This window comes from Leopardus geoffroyi, chromosome A1, assembly GCF_018350155.1.
Source record: "Leopardus geoffroyi isolate Oge1 chromosome A1, O.geoffroyi_Oge1_pat1.0, whole genome shotgun sequence".
Lineage (NCBI taxonomy): Eukaryota > Metazoa > Chordata > Mammalia > Carnivora > Felidae > Leopardus > Leopardus geoffroyi.
The window spans coordinates 239170704-239190337 of record NC_059326.1 but is presented as its reverse complement, the minus strand read 5'-3'; the positions used below and the strand labels follow the sequence as shown (position 1 = coordinate 239190337).

Genomic DNA, 19634 nt, shown 5'->3' with positions numbered 1-19634 from the left:
TGGCTCTCTCGTGCGTGATGGTTTGTGATCTTTGGTTGTGAGCTTATCTGGACTGATCTTAAGCTCTGAAAATCTAGCTTCTTAACTTGGGCCAGTTTAGCTCAGTTTACTTCTGCCTGAGACTGGATTCATCCTGGATCCTTGCCCCCAGCTCTGTTCCTGGCTTCTGGATCGAGGCCTGGTTTCAAAGGAGCCCCTGGTCCTGGACCACCTACCTATCAGCTCACTTTTGTTCTCCAGTTTTGGGGGGATTTGCTCACTTTGTATGAATCCAGGATGCAATGAAATTACGTTTTCATGAGAGCACTAATTATCTTGTGCTGACAAGTTCACCATAAAGCCAGAAGCCCTGGGGCTCCTGGGGGCGCTCAGTGGGTCAAGCGTCCGACTCTTGGTTTTGGCTCAGGTCATGATCTCACTGTTTGTGAGTTCAAGACCCATATCAGGCTCTGTGCTGGTGGCATGGGGCCTGCTTGGGACTCTCTCTCTCTCTCTCTCTCTCTCTCTCCTTCTCTCTGCCCCTCCCTTGCTGTCTTTCTCTTTCAAAATAAATAAACTTAAAAAAAAAAAAAAGGCCAGAATCCCCTCCTCTGTATCACACCCCTCGTCCTCACTCTGGCCAGGACTCAGGCTGGGTGGGGGCAGGAGGGGCTTCGAAAAGGCCACGTGAAACCCAAGAATTTAAAGTTTACCAAGACTGATTTCAAGCTTATTGCCAATGAAATTATTTTTTATTATTTCGTATAACTGTCTAAGAAATTCTGAAGAATCTCCCTAAAGGCTACTTAGGTTCACAACAGTTGTCAACATTCCTAAGTAACACAAGTGAAAACATCACACCAAGTCTGTCCTGAATCTTGGAGCACGATGGGGACGTGTCGGGAAATAGCGCAAGTCAGGGTGTGCACAGGCTCCCTTCTTTCCTGGACTCCGGACGCGGACCCAGCACTCCGCTTGGAGGAAGCCGGTGCCTGCGTAGAGGCGAGGGCTGCACTGCACCATGAACACGGCGGGCGCCCCTGCCGGCCTCAGGCCAGGCAGGCATCGTGGGAGTCGGGGTGAGCGCCTGCCCTGGACTCGGGGGCTTCCGCGGCAGGGCGGACACAAGTCGTGCTGACAGCGATATCCAGGTTGACCCTGGTCTCTCCCTAAGCATCGAGCGGGCCCTCTGCTTCCTGGCCGGATGGCGATGCCTGGCCCCAAGCCACCTCTGCTGTCTGTCCTGGGAGCTAGATGTGCTGGAGATGGCACACCTGCCCATCCGCTGGCTTCCTGGTGGTGGTGACAGTGGCAGGCTCCGTGCCCTGGACCTGCTGCCTCCGCGAGGGGACATCCAGGCTGCTGGAGGGCAGTAGGCGCGGGAGCCCGAGTCTCTCCAGGGCCGCCTCCCGAGCCCGGATCTCTGAGGACACGGGTGTGTGGACGCCCATTTGGCCGGTGTGGGCCCCTTGGCTCCTGCAGAGCAAAAGAAAGTGCCATGAGCACCTGAGGGCGGTGAGCAGAGGGCGCGCCCAGTCCTTGGCCCCGGGTGCAGAAGCGGCCCTCTGCCAGGAAGGCCAAGGACAGGTTCCCGGTGCCGTCCGTCCTGACCTCTTGCCAGGAGGGCGGCCGCTTCTGCACGGAACATCTGTGTCTGCACACGCAGCCCTGCTCAGCGGGTCAGCGGGAACCCTCCTCCACCCCTCCCCCGAGCTGGGGTCCCCGTACTGGGCATCTCCTCGGACCCAGAAGCAATGCTCACGGCTCCTGGTGCAGCGGGCAGGCGTTTCCCGACCCACACCCGGGAGGCCTGGCGGTGCCGACGGCCTTGTCCACCAGCCGCGTGCGCGTCCCAGGCCCACCCGTGCCAGTCCTCAGTGATGGCAGACTCACACCTGCTCGTGTGACCGGGACCGCACCCCACCACAGGTGGTTTTCGGTCACCTTTCCCGGAGGAAGGCAGCAGGTCGCACTTGTTTGTGGGTCTTCTGGGTTCCCTGTTCCCCGAAGTGCCCAGCCATCATGCGGCTATGTTTTTCCTGCTGGTGTCATAGTACTTTGTGTCCTGGACACCAATTCTTTGTCACCTATGTGTCACAAATATTTTCCCGATTTTTGACAGCCTCCCTTTGTATCTGGGTGTGATCTAATTTCTGTGTATCTTCCTTTAGGGACGGTGCCTTTAAGAAAACCTTGCTTAAGGACCCTCAGTCACCATGAGGACATAAGGACAGTACCAGGGGTGCCCGGGGGGCGGGGGGGGGGGGCTCAGTCTGTGAAGCGTCGGACTCTGGGTCTCGGCTCACAGTTTCCTGGGATCGAGCCCCGCGTCGGGCTCTGTGCTGACAGTGCTGAGCCTGCTTGGGATTCTCTGTCTCCCTGGCTCTCTGCCCCTCCCCTACTCTCCGTCTCTCCCAAAATAAATAAATAAACTTAAAAAAAGAAGATAGTACCAAATATTATCTTCCAGTTTGCATAGTTGTCCCTTCACCCATTATGTCTTTAGTCCACGTGGAATTAATTTGTGTAAACGGTACAAGGTGGGGTCTGATTTCATTAGTGTTATTCCCACACGGCACCAAATGTTTCCGCGTTTATGAAACAATCTACCCACCCCTGCTCGTCAGCCGCCCCGTGCCACAAACAGTGTCCCTGTGCCCACTGACGTGCTCGCGGCCCCTGCAAGCCACCACGCCAGGCCCTGTGCTTATTTCGGCACAGACCCCACTCTGTCTTTGACTCACAAGCTTCGTGGAAGCGGCCCGGCCAGACGTCCTAAATTGCTCCTCTCCTGCTTCTTGGCATTCTTGGTCCTTTGCAGTTCCACACACGTCTCAGACGCAGGGTTTCGCGCTGGCGTCCTGCACTGGCCTCTCTGGGAGGCCTGGCACGCACGCCGTGAGCTGGGTCTGTCCGCACTCATCAGGCTCCTTAAGACGTCCCTCTGCAAGTTTTACCGTTTTCTCCATGAGTCCGGCGTGTCTTTTGTTAGATCTGTTCCTAGGGACGTCGCTTTCTAAAAATGCGCCGAAAATGGTCTATTTTCACTCCCTAACGTTCCTTACTTCTGTGTGAAGAGCCTGTTTCACTTTCACTTTAAAAGGTGCATCAGCCAGGAGGGCAGCCCTGGGCTGACGGCCCCCGTACTGCAGGCAGGACTCCACTCTGCCGTAGCTTCCGTTACAATGAGCGTAGTCAGTCGATATTCCCTGGAAGGACTCCCCTTTTTTTATCGCCAAATATTTAAAAATACGCATTTTCTTTGTCTCTGGAGTGTGCCAGCTTGCTCACGACACAGCTACGGTCTCACTTGCCGTTCCTGGACTCATCGGACCCGAGTGCGTGCGGGTTCGCAGCGCAGGGCCCTCAGCCCCACGGCCTCACACGCTGCCCCCCGAGCGCCCCTCCCTGCCGGGGACTCCGCTCACACCGCCGACCCCAGCCCCACCTCCGGTCGCGCTCTCCGCCTGTCTTTGGGTCCCGTCTTTGGGTGTCAGGTAACTTCTCCAGTTCCAGCTTCGAGCTCACCAACTCCAGCTGTGACCCGCGTGCTGCAAAACCCTCAGTCAGCCGCCCCACGTCAGTGGCATTTTCTGCAGCTCTGAGTTTCATTTGGTTTCTCTTCAAATACACGTGCGATTTAAACAGGTTTTCTGCTCTCTTCAGATGTTTTTCCCTTTGCCTGTTGTTTCCCCAAACAACAACCACAGTTACTTTGCCTTTGGTCCTCGAGCCCAACTCCCGACGTGTGTCTGTTTCTGTGGGGGCCTTGGCCTCCATGAGGGCGTGGCCGTGTGGGATGAGCGCGGCTGGTATCTTCCCAGCTCCTGCGAGGGGAGCGCCTCTCGGCACCTGCAAACGGCTGGTCCAGAGTCACTTGGCGTTAATCCTCAGCTTGAGGAGTTGGGGGATTTTCTCAGCTCCTTTCGGCTCCAAGGTTCATTCTTGTGTCCTGTGGGAGCGGAGCAGGGGTTCCTCCGGGCTCACCACTGCAATGCACGTGTAGCCATTTGGGTCCCGATTTTACAGGATGACTTATCGGCCTTGCGTTCTGGCTGCGCCCTGAGCTTGGGCCTGTCTCTCCCTCCTGTGAGGCCACGAGAACCCGGCTCACCAGGGAGGCAGGGGCCCTTGGGACACAGGCTGCAGGTGCCCACGGGGCTCTCTGTGGGCTTTCTCTTTGCCTCCGTCCCTGGCTGAGGACCCCTTGTTCTTACCTGTCCACGAGCACCTACACCCACGTGGACGGCGTGCACGTGCATGCGCCCGTGGCGTCAGTCCACTCAGGAGCCAACCTGCCACGTACCCAGACCTGAGGCTCGGGCTCCCTGTCACTTTGCCACTTGCTCGTAGTTTAGGTTTCTTAAAATCCAGCTTTGGCCTTTCTGGAATCACGCAGAAATCAAACTCACCCTCTCAGCCTCCACCTCTTTTCTGGAAACAGGAGCCACTGACTCCTGCGGCCACGGGCGTGTTGAAAGGTCAGCCTCCACCTCTTTTCTAGAAACAGGAGCACTGGAGAATTGCACTGTGAGCTCTGACGCGACGGCGGCAGCAGGAGGCGTCATCGTGGCCAAGGGTAGGTAGTTGTTTAAAAGCTGAGTGGTGAACATTTCCTTAGATGAGGTGGGGCCGTCTCAGAAGGACTCTGGAAGGGTCAGGCGAGTGAATAACAAAGTCACCGTGCATTTCGGCAGACAGCGTGCGGGTGGTGGAGTCTGAGCCTCTAACAGAGCACATCAGGCCTTTGGTTCCGGTCACTAGTCAAACTCTCCGTGGCCCTCGCTCTGGTGCCATGGTTAGGTTGGCCACCGTTGCACGTCAGGGTCCACGGCTCAGATCGGCGGCCACACGACGCCACCCAGGGCCAGCTCCTACCTTGCAGGCACTCTTTCAGCTGGGCGGCCAGCCCCACGTGTTGCACCTGCTGCTCTGTGGCACACAGAGCAGGTGGCGGGGCTGGCGCGGGGACGCCAGGCCCCATCGGCAGACACTACGTGAGCCCAAGCTCGTCCTCCGTGCCACTGAGACAACAAGCATCCTAGCCTTTGACTCCCCACCAGTGATTTCTCCCTCTCCTCGTTTTTCTGTAGAGAACGTTTTCCTCTTTAGGGAATCAAACTTGGGTGGATCTCAACTCCCACACTGTGTGATGTCTTACCTGAAGCTGGGCCTTTGCCCTCGGCGCTGTCTGCTTTCACAGGCAACCTCATTTCCTGTTGGTCCTTTGAGACCTGCAGAGAAATAACAGGAAATACGTGACATGGCATCTCTTGCACTGCCAAAGGGAACAGAACAGAGCAGCAAGAGCACATTTTGGAGACGGAGCCACGACGGGCTCTGGGACACCGGCGGCCACCTCGCCTCTTGAGTTCAGAGCACTCAAGCAGGCGGCTGCTCTGGGGACGGGGGGTGGCTTTTCCCTCTGCACGCGCATCAGGACAGAGACAAGTGGTGCTTTTCCTGATGAGCAGGAGGGTCTCCTGGGGGCCACCAAAGCCTATTTGGACCCTTGGCATGGGGGGAAGACTCAACACAGGCCGCCTCGTCTTGCTTGGCACCTTCTCTGCACAACTCTGCTTGCTGGTGGTGAGTCCTGGCTACCCAGGGGCCCCGAATGTCCTCACACCATCTCCCGAAAGCAGGAGGTTTCTCCCTTGCCCTGGTGCTACCGGGCCTGCTGATGGTGACTTCAGATCCCCTGCACGGACGACACGGGAGAGCACGGCTCTTGCCAAACGGCCGGGGACGGTGCTCCTTCTGACTTACAGGGCTGTGTGCGGCGGGACTGGACTGTGCAGCTGTGCAGAACTTTCCTTGGAAGGTTCTGCAAGTCCAGTGTCTCTAGGAGATCTCTAAACCCGTACATGCCTTCGTCCTCCTCCCAGAGCCAGCTCCTGAGAATTAGTCAAGATACAAACTGAGGCGTGAATGAGATTAAATGGGAAGGAACTGAAAGGGGAACCTCAATGAACAATGGCTCCCTGAAGAAGAGGAAGCAAACGGGAACAGACTGTAGAAAAGCCAGGTGTGAGGACAATGCTGTCGAGATGGACAGGCCCCCGGGGGACCCAACGCAGAGGCAGTTGTGGGAGCTGAGGTAGGGGCAAGGCTCCGACGGGTAAGAGGTGGGGGTGCTGGCCACAGAGGGCCACGGAGTGGGCAGCAACCTGGTAGAGGCAGGACGTGTAAGAAAAACCCACAGAAGGAGGTGATGGTGCTTGGAAGCAAAGGTGATCAAGGTATTACTGAAATGATGCCCCAGGGAAGCACACTGTTTGCTTAGAATGAAAACAGAAACGCAATGGAGCCGGGCAGTGGAACAGTGGAGGCCTGCCTGCGGGGTAGAGATTTGTGGGGAGGTGGTGACACGTGTTCTCAGAGTGCACATCAGCATCCTTCACCTGAGGACAAAGCCGGGGAGCAGGAAGCACGAGAGATTGGTCCTCCACAGATGTGACCACTGTGCTAAAGAGAGCCTTTGGGGTCAACTATTCCAGACTCTGAAGCCAGACCAGACACGCTGCACAGCACCAGGGGAGACATGCTGTCCAACTCTCCCGAGTGAGTGGCGTCAACAGAGCAGCGACAACCCACCCACCCTCGGTCCTCAGTCCTCCTGTGGCTACAGGCCAACAGCCTTCATTCCTGCGCAGGCAGTAGGGACTCTGTACTCCAGAACTTGTCTGTTGTGTCTTTTGGTTAGTCTGGTCATGTCCCGAGGGGCCGGCACAAGGGCTCGCTTGTCCTGGCCCTCTTGGCAGCAGTAGCTGTCTTTGGGAGCATCTACTGGGACACTTAGTCCCCCTATTTGCAGCCAGACATTGAAGGAAAACACTGGCTGACCACAGAGATAATGAGAGAAACTTTGCAACAACAAATACATGTTTTGCAAAAATAGCTTGGGAGACTCACAAACTGATAGTTCAACAAGCAAAGATCTACAATCCCAAGCAGTGGGAGAATCTGATGTCCAGACTTAACCACATTATAATACTCAGAATATACAGTTCTCAACAAAAAATTATAAAACATCCAGAGAAAAAGGAAAATATGGCCCATTCAAAGGAGAAAAAGAATTTGACAGAATTTCCTGGAAGAAGCCCAGACATTTGAATTAGTAGTCAAGGACATTAGGTCAGTTATCTTAAATGTGCTCAATGAGCCAAGGTGAAGAATTAAAGGAAGTCATGAAAATACTGAATGAACAAAAAAGAAAATCAATAAAGAGACAGAATTACAAAAAAGAACCAAACAAATTCTGCCACTGAAAAGTGTGAAATTAAAAATTCACTAGAAGAGTTCAAAACAGAGCAGGAGAAGAAAGGATCTGTGAGCCTGAAGACAATTGAGATTCTCCAACCTGAGGACCAGGGAGAAAAATGGAACAAAGGAAAATGAAGAGCACCTGGCAGACCTGAGGCCCAGAAGGAGAAGAGAGGGGGCAGAGAGAAAAAGTGTCCGGAGAAACGTTGCCTGCACGCTCTCCAAATCCGATGGAAGATACGGATCTACACATCCAAGATGCTCCACAGACTCCAAGCAAGATAAACTCAGAAGGGTTCGCACCAAGACACAGCACTGCCGGATTCTCAGAACCCAAAGAGAGGAGTCTGAAAGCATTGAGAGAGAAGTGGTTAATCACGCACAAGGGGCCTCAGTAAGATCAACAGCTGATTTCTCATCAGAAACCATGGAGTCCAGAGGGCACCTTTCGAGTCCTGGAAGGAAAATAAATCTGCCAACCAAGAATTCTAAATCCAACAAAACCGTATTTTGGGAATAAAGAAGAAATTAAGATGTTCTTAGATAAACATAAGCTGAGAGAATTCATGACCAACAGACCTCCCCTACAAGAAATGCCAAAGGGAGATCTTTAGGCTAAAACAGAGGCTCTAGACAGTAGCTGAAATAAAGTACGCTCGGAAAGGTAACCACACAGGTCGAGACATAAGCAAGGATTGTCGTACTTTGGTTTGTAACTCCTCTTCTTCTCTATGTGACTTAAAAGACCAATTCACAGAATAATTATAAATCTTTCTTAATGGGCACACAATGTATAAAGATGTAACAATATAAAGGAAGAGGTAGGAAGATGTATAGGATCAGAGTATATACTACTGAAATTAACGTAGTATTATTCAAACTAGACTCTTATAAGCTTAAGGTATTAATTGTAATCCCCAAGGTAACCAGTAAGAAGGTAACTAAAAAGTATAAGCAAAAGGAAAGAAGATGGGAATCACAATGGCACAGTATGCAAATTCAACTAAATACAGAAAGGCAGTGGTGGAGGAGTTATGGAATAAAAAATATACGAGACATACAAAAAATAAATCAGTGGGGGAAAGAAGGTCAATCTGATGTTTAGCGAAAGCAGCTGGAACAACAGAAACCACCTGGAACGGATGAAGCTGGATCCCTACCTCACACTAAACACACCAATGACCCACAGAGTGAGGACTCAACTCTCAAAATCAAATGTTGAAAATTAGCAGTGGAAAGTATAGATGACTGTCTTTTAGAAGATTGGGTTCGAGATTAATCGAGACCCAAAAGCATGATCATAAAATATGCACAAGTGTGAGTGTGACTGTGACTCATCAAATGTTGAGTTCAGCTAAGCATGGACTCGAGTTGCTGTGACACTCTATCTGTAATTCACCCAACTAATGAGGCGTTTGTATCAAGCATGTATAAAGCACACAAATAAATCTATAAGAAAATCAGAAAGAGCCCAGGAGGAAAATGGGCCAAGGACAAGAGGAAGCACTTCCGACAGAAGGAAATTCACATGGCTAATGCATATTCAGCACCATCGGTGGTGAGGGGAAGGCTGGGCGGGATCGTGAGCCGCCAGCCAGCCGCACCACTCGGTGCCCCAGGTGTTGGGGACGACACAGACCTACAGGGCTCCGAATATGCATATGCTTCTGCGGGAGTGCAGACCGAGCACCCCTGTAGAAGAGTCTGGCCTTGTAGAAGAGATGGCCTGCTGCTCCTCACAGGGACCCGCAAGGGGGCACACGTCCTGCTGGCCCACAGCAGAGGGGACGGACGAGTTACAAGAAGCAGTCGCAGAAGGAAGGCAAAGGAGCTCGGCCACCCGGGACAGGGAACCACCGTTTTGACCGAGAGGTAGTAAGTGAAAAGGTGATTCCCCCAAATTCCAAACATCACATACACACTATGTCCTTTCTGTGAAATAAAGAGTAACCGATGTGTTGTGAGCATCTATTTTTTAGGACTACATATGATGTGAAACACTGAAGTGAAAGGAAAACATGAGAACAAAGAGTGTGGCCAAGCCACGTACACAGAAGCAGACCACACGTGGCCGGGCCACACAGAAGTTGACCACATCAGGACCCTGCCTTTTTCTGGGTGGGGGGCGGGGGGCGGTGATGCTACATCTGTTACCAAAAATAAATAAAATACCAAGTAAACTTAGGAAGCAGGTAACGCATAGGTCAGTGATGAGTCTGTGTCCTCAGATGAGGATTATAATTAATGGGCAGCAAAGTCCAAAGCAGGTATGATGGGGGACGGGGGTTAGCATTTACTGAGCACCAGTCCCAGCTGGACACTGGCAACAGGACTCGGGACCCCTCATGGAGTCCATGCGTATCTTGAAAGCATGGAGACCCAGGCACTCCGGGAGGTTAAAGAACTTACTCTGGGCTGTGGAGCCAGTCACGCCTGCACACCAGGGTGGACTCCCAAGTCCAAGTGCGCCTTATGGCGCCCATTTCTCTCTAAGGACTCTGCTCAGAGCTACGGGCCTTGGGGTCGCCCGCAGAGGGGTGGGCCTGGCGTGAAGTGGGGGCACACAGGGCGTCAGGATTAAACGCGGGTTCCAGAATGAGCAGAGAGGAAGCCCCAGCCCGGGGCTGGGCGTGTGAGTTCAGCGAATGTGCATGGGCGGCTGAGCGCCAGGGTCTGAGGGGCCCTCTCAGGTGCAGTCAAGCTCGAAGCCGAGGCTTCCAACATTGTCTGGAGCCTCGTGCTGTTACAGAAGCAACTCAGGCCCCGCTGGCTGGGTGGCCCCGCGAGCCACTCTGGAAGGGAGCACACGGAAGGACGGACGGTGGGAGCCGGGCCCTCCACAGCCCCGCCTTTCCGGGTTCTACACTCACCTGCTGGTGAGGCTGCCACCATACTGGGTCTGCCTGTGTCTCCTGCCTGGCCGCACAGGCCACCCCACCCGCCCGGTCCTGGGGCCATGAGCGTATCATCGGCAGGCTTCCTCACTCAGCCCCGTGTGTGGCTCACACGCTCTGTGTTGACTGTCAGTTATACACACCCCTTCTCTATCCCAACATTTATTATGAAAAACTCCAAACACACAGAAAGTTGAAGGGATTACACGGGACACCCTGAAAACACCCACTGCTGAGAGTCTATCACAGCGGGCGTTCTGGTCTGTGTCACCTACCACGTGGCCATCACCAGCACGTGGCACCAGAGCACACGTACGAGGCTCGTTTTAGGGACACCTGTCTGGGGACTCCGCTTCTCACACACACGGGCCCCCGTCAGGAGCGTGATCTGCCCTCGCTTCTCCTCCTACTCCACACACACGGGCCCTTTGTGTAGTGGCCCAGGCACCCAGTAAATGCAGAACACCAGTGCGACCAGCGTCCAGGCATGGTGCTGAGCCCGGCTTAGGAGGGAGCCCCAGGCCCTACATCTGAGCACAGGCTCACCTTCACCGCAGGTGGTCCTCTGTGCCGGAGGCCAAGGTGGAGCGTAGGGTGAAGTCACTGGATCACTGGATGGCGACAGGAACACCTTGCTCCCGGGTCCGCTAGGGCAGAGCGGGGAAGAAGGAACATGTTACAGGGCAGGCCCTCGCCGGGCGGGCTAGCGCGTGGGGACCCTGCGGGCTCCACGGTGCCCGTGGACGTCTCCCCGCTGGGGCCCCCTCTTATCTGCAGTCTCCGGAGCAGGCAGCGCCTGGAGGCTGAGTGCCAGAGGGGGTCCCGCGCCATAAACACGCAGAAGGTTCATGCGAGAAGGACGCTGCAGGCTTCCACCGCCAGCGGAAAACTAAAAAAGCCACCCGGTGGATTTCTGCCGACAGAAATGCCTTTAAAACCAGACAGAGGCAGCTTCACCTGCATGACGGACCCTCCCCCTTATTCATATATTCACCGTTTGGCTGGTTTGTACATAACCAGCAGACCGGACGCCCTAGACAGATAGACAGCCGGGAAGAAGTCCTCCCAAGAAGTTTGTCTGCCAGCGACCGCGAGGAACACAGGCTGTACGAAGTCCTACAAGGTTTCCCTGTGATCGACGTCCCAGGGAGGCCCCTGGTGGGTGGGCCTCGAGGACTGAGACTCGGGGGAGGCCTCAGGAGCAGGCCACGGAAGGTGTCTAAAGCGCTAGCTGCTCAACTGGGTCCTAACTCTTTGGTTACCAAAGAAACATTTTCTGCAACAGTCCCTGCGGGCCAGAGCGGGAGGTCTGTGTGTGTGTGTGTGTGTGTGGTGGGTGACATTCAAGTACATAACTTGTCCTCTTTAATTTCACTTCAAATGCATTAAAGGGCACTTGGTGCAAAGTTACTGAGGTTGTGAAGTGAGGATACAATATTCAGACACTTACAGCTGTGAAATGTTCCCCAGAACCATCCTTCCAGAAACAGAGGGAGCCTGTGCTCACCGTGTGCTCGGGGAAATGCAGGGGAGACAGCGCGGACCTCGCTGACATGGGTGCTGTGTGGCCTCCTGTTACTCAAACTCCAGGAGAAGACGACGTCTTGTCGCGGGGACGGTAGTCACCGTGTTGCGCTACACCTGATTTACCCTAAAATGTGCGCTTGAAGCTGGGCCACGATGTGAAAGGGGCCACTCTCTGTCTCTGTGGCACAGGAGGGGCGGAGGCCGTGTGCTCCCCAGGGGCCTGCGAGGTGCGGTCACCCACCTGGCACATGGAGAGCCCTGCCTCTGCTGCACACGGTCACGGACCGCGGCGCCCTCTGCACGCAGCACACGCTCACAGACAGAAAGCAGACGGGCATCGCTCACACCTGTGCACTGGCTCACGTGTCACTTGTGAAGAACCCAGAGAGGTCTCATCGCCAGCTCCAGCGAGCGGAGTACGGCGAGCCCTCCGGGTGGCTGTCCGCGTCTGTGACGTCAAGGGAAACTGGTTTGTCTTCGATCGCGTCATCACAGTACCCTAAGGTTTCCCACCGAAGACTGTGTTCGTTGGGAATCGTGGTGAAGTCGTTGAGACGGGGAAGCAGCTGCAGGAGGCTCAGAGACTCACCTGAGGGCAGATGAAGTCAGGCTGCTGGCTGTTTCCTGTGAGGGAAGAGATGATTGTTCACGACAGGAAACAAGATGGAGCGGTCAACCTCGAGCTTATTGTTAAACAAAATGACGTTCCTTATTACCGATTTGGAGCAAACGTCCTCAGGGTCCCGGGGCCAGGGAAGGGGTCTGTGGGGGAGCGCATTCCACAGCCAGTGTCCACACTGGCCAAGGGGCCCGCTCAGGACCGGTATGTGTCACACGCGGCCACCGGGCGGCCCTGACTTCTGTGGCAGGTCTGCACGCGGGCAGCAGCCAGGACCGAGGCACACAGAGGAGGGGCCGCCTGAGGACTCGGGGGGCTGAGGGGAGACGCCCCAGGAGAGTCTGACCTTGACAGCACCTGGGTCTCAGGGCGGTCAATACCTAAGTACGGTACTATTATTTTTTTAATTTTATTTTTTATTTTTTAAAATTTACATCCAAATTAGCATATAGCACAACAATGATTTCAGGAGGAGATTCCTTAGTGCCCCTGACCCATTTAGCCCATCCCCCCCTCCCACAACCCCTCCCATAACCCTCTGTTTGTTCTCCATATTTATGAGTCTCTTCTGTTTTGTCCCCCTCCGTTTTTATATTATTTTTGCTTCCCTTGTGTTCATCTGTTTTGTCTCTTAAAGTCCTCATATGAGTGAAGTCCTATGATTTTTGTCTTTCTCTGACTAATTTCACTTAGCATAATACCCTCCAGTTCCATCCACGTAGTTGCAAATGGCAAGATTTCATTCTTTTTGATTGCCGAGTAATACTCCATTGTATATACCACATTTTCTTTATCCATTCATCCATCGATGGACATTTGGGCTCTTTCCATACTTTGGCTATTGTCGATAGTGCCGCTATAAACATTGGGGTGCATGTGTCCCTTTGAAGCAGCACACCTGTCTCCCCTGGATAAATACCTAGTAGTGCAATTGCTGGGTCATAGGGTAGTTCTAGTTTTAGCTTTTTGAGGAACCTCCATACTATTTTCCCGAGTGGCTGCACCAGCTTGCATTCCCAGTACGGTGTTATTTTTATTTCACGATGGATATCCGGTTGTTCCAGGACCATTTGTTGAAATATTCACTTCTCCCCAAAGGATTGCCTTGGCCATAAGTGTGAAGGCTTATTTCTAGAATTTTTATTCTATTCCATTTCTATTCCATTGACTACACTAACCTGATGACTATAGCTTTTTAGTAAATTTTGAAGTCAGATTGTATAATTCTTCCAGTTTTGTTCTCTTTTCGAAATTGTTCTGGCTACTCTAGGTACTCTGAATTTCCATGTACATTTTATGATCAGCTTGTTGGTCAAAAAAAAAAAAAAAACATAAAAAAACAAAAGAGAACCTCCTAGGAATTCAATAGGGATTGTACTATGTCCATAGATCAGTTTTGGGGGAAATGCTATCTTAACAATATTGAGTGTTCCAATCCATGAACATTGTATATCTTTCCATTTATTTTAAATGTCTTCAGTTTCTCTCAGCAATGACTTATAACTTTCTTTTTTTTTTTTTTCAACGTTTATTTATTTTTGGGACAGAGAGCGACAGAGCATGAACGGGGGAGGGGCAGAGAGAGAGGGAGACACAGAATCGGAAACAGGCTCCAGGCTCCGAGCCATCAGCCCAGAGCCCGACGCGGGGCTCGAACTCACGGACCGCGAGATCGTGACCTGGCTGAAGTCGGACGCTTAACCGACTGCGCCACCCAGGCGTCCCATACTTATAACTTTCAATGTATAGACTTTACTACAGTTTCGTTAAATTCATTATTGTTAATGCTATTGTTAATAAAATAACTAATATTATTTTCAGTGGCATTTTTGCCAAATACAGAAATATGATTGGATTTGCTATTTTTTTTAACAATACAAAGTCAAAAGAGATTTATTTTTTACTGTTTCCATTCCAGATAATGGCAAATTACATAAAACATTTCTAGATCAGCCAAGGCAATGGAGAAACTTCTACTTTGACCATGCTGAGGCAATCTGCTGTGGAGCTAGCTGGAGGCACACAGAGGTTCCTGACGCCAGGTAGGGACTGTATTTGATTTCAGGCGTGCTCTGGATAACACTGAAGATAAATGTCCCAGAGCTTACTGGAGAGCACTTTACCTGCTTCTTGCAAAGCTATTTTATTACTAGTAGTTTTGTTTTTTGTTTTGTTTGTATTTTAGAATCATGTTGTCTGTGATCAACACAGTTTCACTTTCTATTCTTTATTCCTTTTTCTTGTCTTATTGCACCAGCTGGAACTTCAGTACATCCTTGCCTTATTCCCGGTTTTAAGACGTACTCAGTCTTTCACCAGGAAGTATGTTAGTTGTATTTCATAGGTGTATTGCATAGGTCAGAATGAAGATCTTTTCATTTCATTCCTAATTTGTTGAGAATATTTTTTTGTCACACGTGAGAGTTTCTTATTGGCAACTCCCTTTCTGAATTGACAGCACCATATTATTGTCATTTACTGTTGGTATTTTGTATAATGTCAATTAATTTTCACATAGCCATGGTACTTAATTCTGTGTGCTGCTAGATTTGGTTTGCTAACACTTAATCAATGGTTTCTGTGTTTTCTTGAAGGATTTTGCCTCATGGTATTCTTTCGGGATGACATTGTCTGGCTTTGGTATCAGGTTGGAACTGGCCTCACAGAACAGGTCTCCCTTCCTCTATATTCTGAGAGGGTTTGTGTCATTATTTTTTTAAAATTCGGTAGAATTCGACAGTGTTGGTAATTTGTGTAAATTGGCTGGAAAGGTAACTACCTTTCTTAAGTGAGAAATGCATTTTTCAACACTGGAAGATTTAGAATGAAGTATACAAATATTTAAAAGCCCCAGACCCCATGCTATTACTACTGTGGCACTAGAAAGCCATATGACCATATCTGGCATATACAGTTTTGAAAGCAGAAGAAAATGTATCCTCAGGGGTGTGGGGTGGGGAGGGTTTAAGCCGGTGGGGTCCTAAAGCTCCACGCACACCAAGAGGTGAGCCCGGCCATCAAAGTGGGATGATGATCTGTCTCAGACAATCCACAGAGGGATTAAACGTGATGATGGATGACAAGTGTCCAGCAGAGTGACAACGAACGGTCGCAGCTTCCTTGGATTCCTGAGACAGGATGGGAATGAGGTGGCCCTGAGACGGCTCTACTACACATTCTAGAGGCGAGCTCCAGAGCCACACATCAGAGAGAGGGCTTCCACATGTTCACCTGGACACACATTATAACCAGCGGGGGGACATGGCCCTCACGGTCATACATGGTCAACACCCACATGGTCATCACATCTTTGCTTCTTGAGATGTGTCCTTCATGTCACTCAGAAGCTGTGTGGCCACCACCACCCAAGAAGGGATGGCAGGGATGGGCGCCAATAGATGCTATCACTGCCACAGCCACCACTGTGACCCCTGGAATGGAGCAGCAGCCTGGTCTCCATGCACGTAAAGTATGTACTTGTTGGAAGGCTTGATGGGAGCGAGTGGCGGGGAGGGGTCATGCCATAATTGTGTTGGCTACGGTTTAAGCTGTGACTTGGCCAGTCACACCAGTCCCCACTGAAGACCGGCCTCCAGCATCTCTAACGTGGAGCTCTGACTCCAGGCTCTGTAATGAACACAGTGGACCAGGTATGTCCCTCCTCCCCGCTGACCTGGGAGATGAGTAGGGGCATCCTTCTGCTGTGACAGTAAGTGGGTCACTGAGCCCTTCCTGGCCAGAATCTCGCCAGCTTTCTGGAGTGCACACATGTCACCCAAGCACACGTGTGATGCTTCCGTTCCAGTAGCACCCATTTTTCCGTCATGTTTCTCTGCTCACACACACGCCCTGCGCTTTAGATTGTTTGTGCTGCCCGCCTTGTTTCCCTTTATCCCCCTCCCACCACTGTCCTGTTCGAGCAGTGTCCCCGGAGGACACCATAAATGCCTTAAACCAGCCAGACAAGCAGGTCCAAATACTGTCCTGCCCTTGCTCTTGTGGGGAGCTTAGACTCAGCACTGGACCCCACCCCTGTGTTTGAGGCTCACTCACACACGGCCATGCCTCACTTACCATCACCCACGAGTCCTCCACGAACGTGTTGGTGGAGGAGGGTGGACCTGAGTGCACGTCCGGCAGCAGATGGTTGGACTTCACTCTGTGGGATGGCAGGGGGAAGGGGAGACACTCATCAGCAAGGACGGGCGCTGCTTCCTGGAGGGGATGCTGATGGCTGCTGGAAACCACAGGCCATGGCATCACACAGCCTCCTTACCGCCCTTTCCCCTCAGGTCCACTGCACGGTGGGAGACCCCGGGAGGGCAGGGGAGGAGCACCTAAAGGGAGAGCTGCAGGAGCAGCAGGGGGTGTCAACAACAAGGGGTGCCCCTGCAGATCAGGAGGGGATTTGGGGAGAGGCCCTGGTTTGGAAGGGAAGAGATGTTCAGGAATTACCAAGAGCAATGGTGGGGATGTAGGTCGTGGGACACTCAGCTAACTGAACCGTGCAAGTGGATTGAACAGTGTCCACCAATGACCTCACATCGCTGTAAGGGGGGTTTTCAGATGCAGCGACTCTAGCAGCTCAAGGTGTCATCACCTGAGACCAGGGTCAGCCCGACGACTGCGTCCGTGCAAGAGGACAGGCCCTCAGCCCGACGGCCGCGTCCGTGCAAGAGGACAGGCCCTCAGCCCGACGACCACGTCCATACAAGAGGACAGGCCCTCAGCCCAACGACTGCGTCCGTGCAAGAAGACAGGCCCTCAGCCCGACGGCCGCGTCCGTGCAAGAGGACAGGCCAGCCCTCGGCCCGACGACCACGTCCGTGCAAGAGGACAGGTAGGCCTTCAGAGGGGTGACCACGTCCATGCCAGAAGACAGGCAGGCCCTCGGCCTGATGACCGCGTCCATGCAAGAGGGCAGGCAGGCCCTCCTGGTTCGTTAATTTTCAATCATTCTTGCCAGAAAGGGGCAAAATGGGAAAATTGAAGAGACAAAGGGAAAAGAGCATCAGGTACGAGCCAAGGAGAGAAGCCAAGTGCAGGTCCTGTGACTGGGGACACGTCGAGGTGAGTCCGGCTCCAGCCTCCAGAGCAGTGAGACAGTACATTTCTATTTTTTAAGCCACCTGTTTTGTGGTCCTTTGTCAGGGCAGCCCTGGCAGATCGAGACCCTCACCCTAACGTGAGCATATTTCTCGTTTCTCCGTGTTCCGAGGTGACTTTCCACACTGGTACAATTTCAAAGTGGAGACCAAGTGCATGTTTTAAAATGTGTGCTCACCCTGGGTCGTGACCTTCATAGTGGGCCACTTTCTGCTTCTGTGACTTTGCAGGGGTGCACTTTGGGTGCGTGTGCGCGTGCAGGGCTGTCCTCTGTGTGACTCCTCGCGGGCTCAGAATGAGCAGGCGTGGCTCAGGAGCGACGGGAAACTACGTATTATCGGAGGTCGTAGAAAGGAGGCTGGGACCCGCTCCCCACATGTTCTCCGACCGACACACAGAATAAATGAGCGCTGCCGCTGCCGTGCTAGTTGAGATGCGAGTCGTCCGCAGGGAGACAATTACTGCATCTCCCCAAGCACGTGGAGCGCAAAAGGTCCCTGCGTAGCTGTACGTGGTACTGCTACTCGAAACAGCGTTATTTCCTACTGTGTTGTCACATTATTTAAAAATATCCCATCGGAGATGAGTCACTTTCCAAAGCAACTTGACTTAAGAGCGCGGAGCCGTTTTCATTCAGAGAGAACAAGTCCGGGAAGCTTACAACCTACCTGTGTGCTGAGGGTGATTGCAGGTCACCTGTGGCTGCCTGTGGGCGTAAAGGAAAAAGAAGAAGAAGTCGTTGGTACTGAGGCTTATTCGTAGCAAATCAAGTCCGTCATTAGTTTCAGGTGCGTGTGGCTCAGGGCCTTCCCAGGAAGGGGTCTCTGCGTGGGGGTCGCCGTGTCAGAGGTTAGGAGCACACTGAAGATTTTAGGAGACCGTCAAACGACTTTCCACAGTGGTATCACTGTAAACCCCGACGACTTCGCACGGCTACCTACGGGCCGCCGGTTCCTCCGTGTCTCCCGCTCCTGGTGCGGGCAGCCTTTCTGAGGGAGCCGTTCCAGCTGCCTTACCGTGGCTTTAGCTGCGCTTTCCTAGTGGTGGATGACGTGGAACATCTTGTCGGGTGACTGTTTGCCACCCATATATCCTATTTGGTAAAGTTAATTAGAATCTTTTCCCCATTTTAAAAATGGGGCCGTTTTTCCCTACTAAGTGTTAAGAGTTCTTTGTTTATTCTGGATTTAAGCACAGGGTTTGCAAATATTTATTCCAACCTGTGACTTACATTTTTATTTTTGCAGTGGTGAATTCTGAACAGGAAATGCTCTCTTTTATAAAAAAGTCAAATTTTCCATTTTCTTCCTTAATAGTGGTTTTGGTGCCCATATTAAAGAAAACTTTGTCTACCTCAAGACCACCAAGGTTTTATTCTGTTTTCTTCCTACAGTGTTATAGGTTAGCCCCTAAATTCAGAACTGTGACTGATTTTGAGTTATTTTTGTGTGTATGGTGTGAAGCAGCTATTAAGCTCTTCCCCGCCCTCTTTTTTTGCATATGGTCATCCAATTGTTCTGGCACAGCTTATTGAATGTACTCTCATCTCTCCCCGTTTAATTATCCTGGCACCTCTGTTTAACACCCACTGATCAGGTTTTATTTCTGGACTTTCTATCCTGTTCCCTTGACCTGCATGTCTCCCCTCACTGGGCACACCACCCTCACGGCCCACACTGTCCCGACTACTGTAGCTCGATAGTTCATTTTTAAGTCAGATTGAGTAAGTCCTCCAATTTGCTGCTTCTTTTTCTAAATTCTTTTGGTCACTCTATGTCCTTTGGATTTCTGTATCTATTTTAGGGTTGGCTTGCTATTTCCTTAAAGAAAAAAGCTTGCTGGAAACTCAATAGGGATCATGGTAATTATACAGATCAATTTTGGGGGGAGTTTTCTATCATGACAATATTTTCCAGTCCACGAATATTCTAAATCTTTCCGTTTATTTGGATTGTGCTCAGTTTCTCTCATCAATAGTTTGTAGCTTTAAGTATATACATTTGGTGCTTGTTTTATTTTATTTTATTATTTTCAACATTTTATTTATTTTTTTTTTTTTATTTTTGGGACAGAGAGAGACAGAGCATGAACGGGGGAGGGGCAGAGAGAGAGGGAGACACAGAATCGGAAACAGGCTCCAGGCTCCGAGCCATCAGCCCAGAGCCTGACGCGGGGCTCGAACTCACGGACCGCGAGATCGTGACCTGGCTGAAGTCGGACGCTTAACCGACTGCGCCACCCAG

The 19634-nt window shown here is 51.9% G+C and overlaps 1 protein-coding gene across 1 annotated transcript; it reads right to left on the bottom strand.

Moving 5' to 3' along the window:
- Positions 1 to 712: 712 nt before the first annotated feature.
- LOC123579372 lies at positions 713 to 19418 on the bottom strand. Its single transcript, XM_045443320.1, has 5 exons — positions 16360 to 19418; positions 12256 to 12290; positions 10686 to 10786; positions 5141 to 5213; positions 713 to 1455 (listed from the first exon to the last, which is right to left on the bottom strand). The coding sequence occupies exons 1-5, from the start codon at positions 16543 to 16545 to the stop codon at positions 1230 to 1232; spliced, it is 621 nt and encodes a 206-aa protein (XP_045299276.1). The 5' UTR covers positions 16546 to 19418; the 3' UTR covers positions 713 to 1229.
- Between the last annotated feature and the right edge of the window lie 216 nt (positions 19419 to 19634).

Excerpts from the sequence above, each read along its gene's own strand:
- LOC123579372 (XM_045443320.1), bottom strand. The coding sequence starts at position 16,545 with ATGCCATGGCCTGTGGTTTCCAGCAGCCATCAGCATCCCCTCCAGGAA. Across the intron at positions 10,787-12,255 it reads CTGACTTCATCTGCCCTCAG|CGGACCCGGGAGCAAGGTGT; the intron begins GTGAGTCTCTGA and ends GCTCTGCCCTAG. Across the intron at positions 5,214-10,685 it reads GAGGACCACCTGCGGTGAAG|GTCTCAAAGGACCAACAGGA; the intron begins GTGAGCCTGTGC and ends ATTTCTCTGCAG.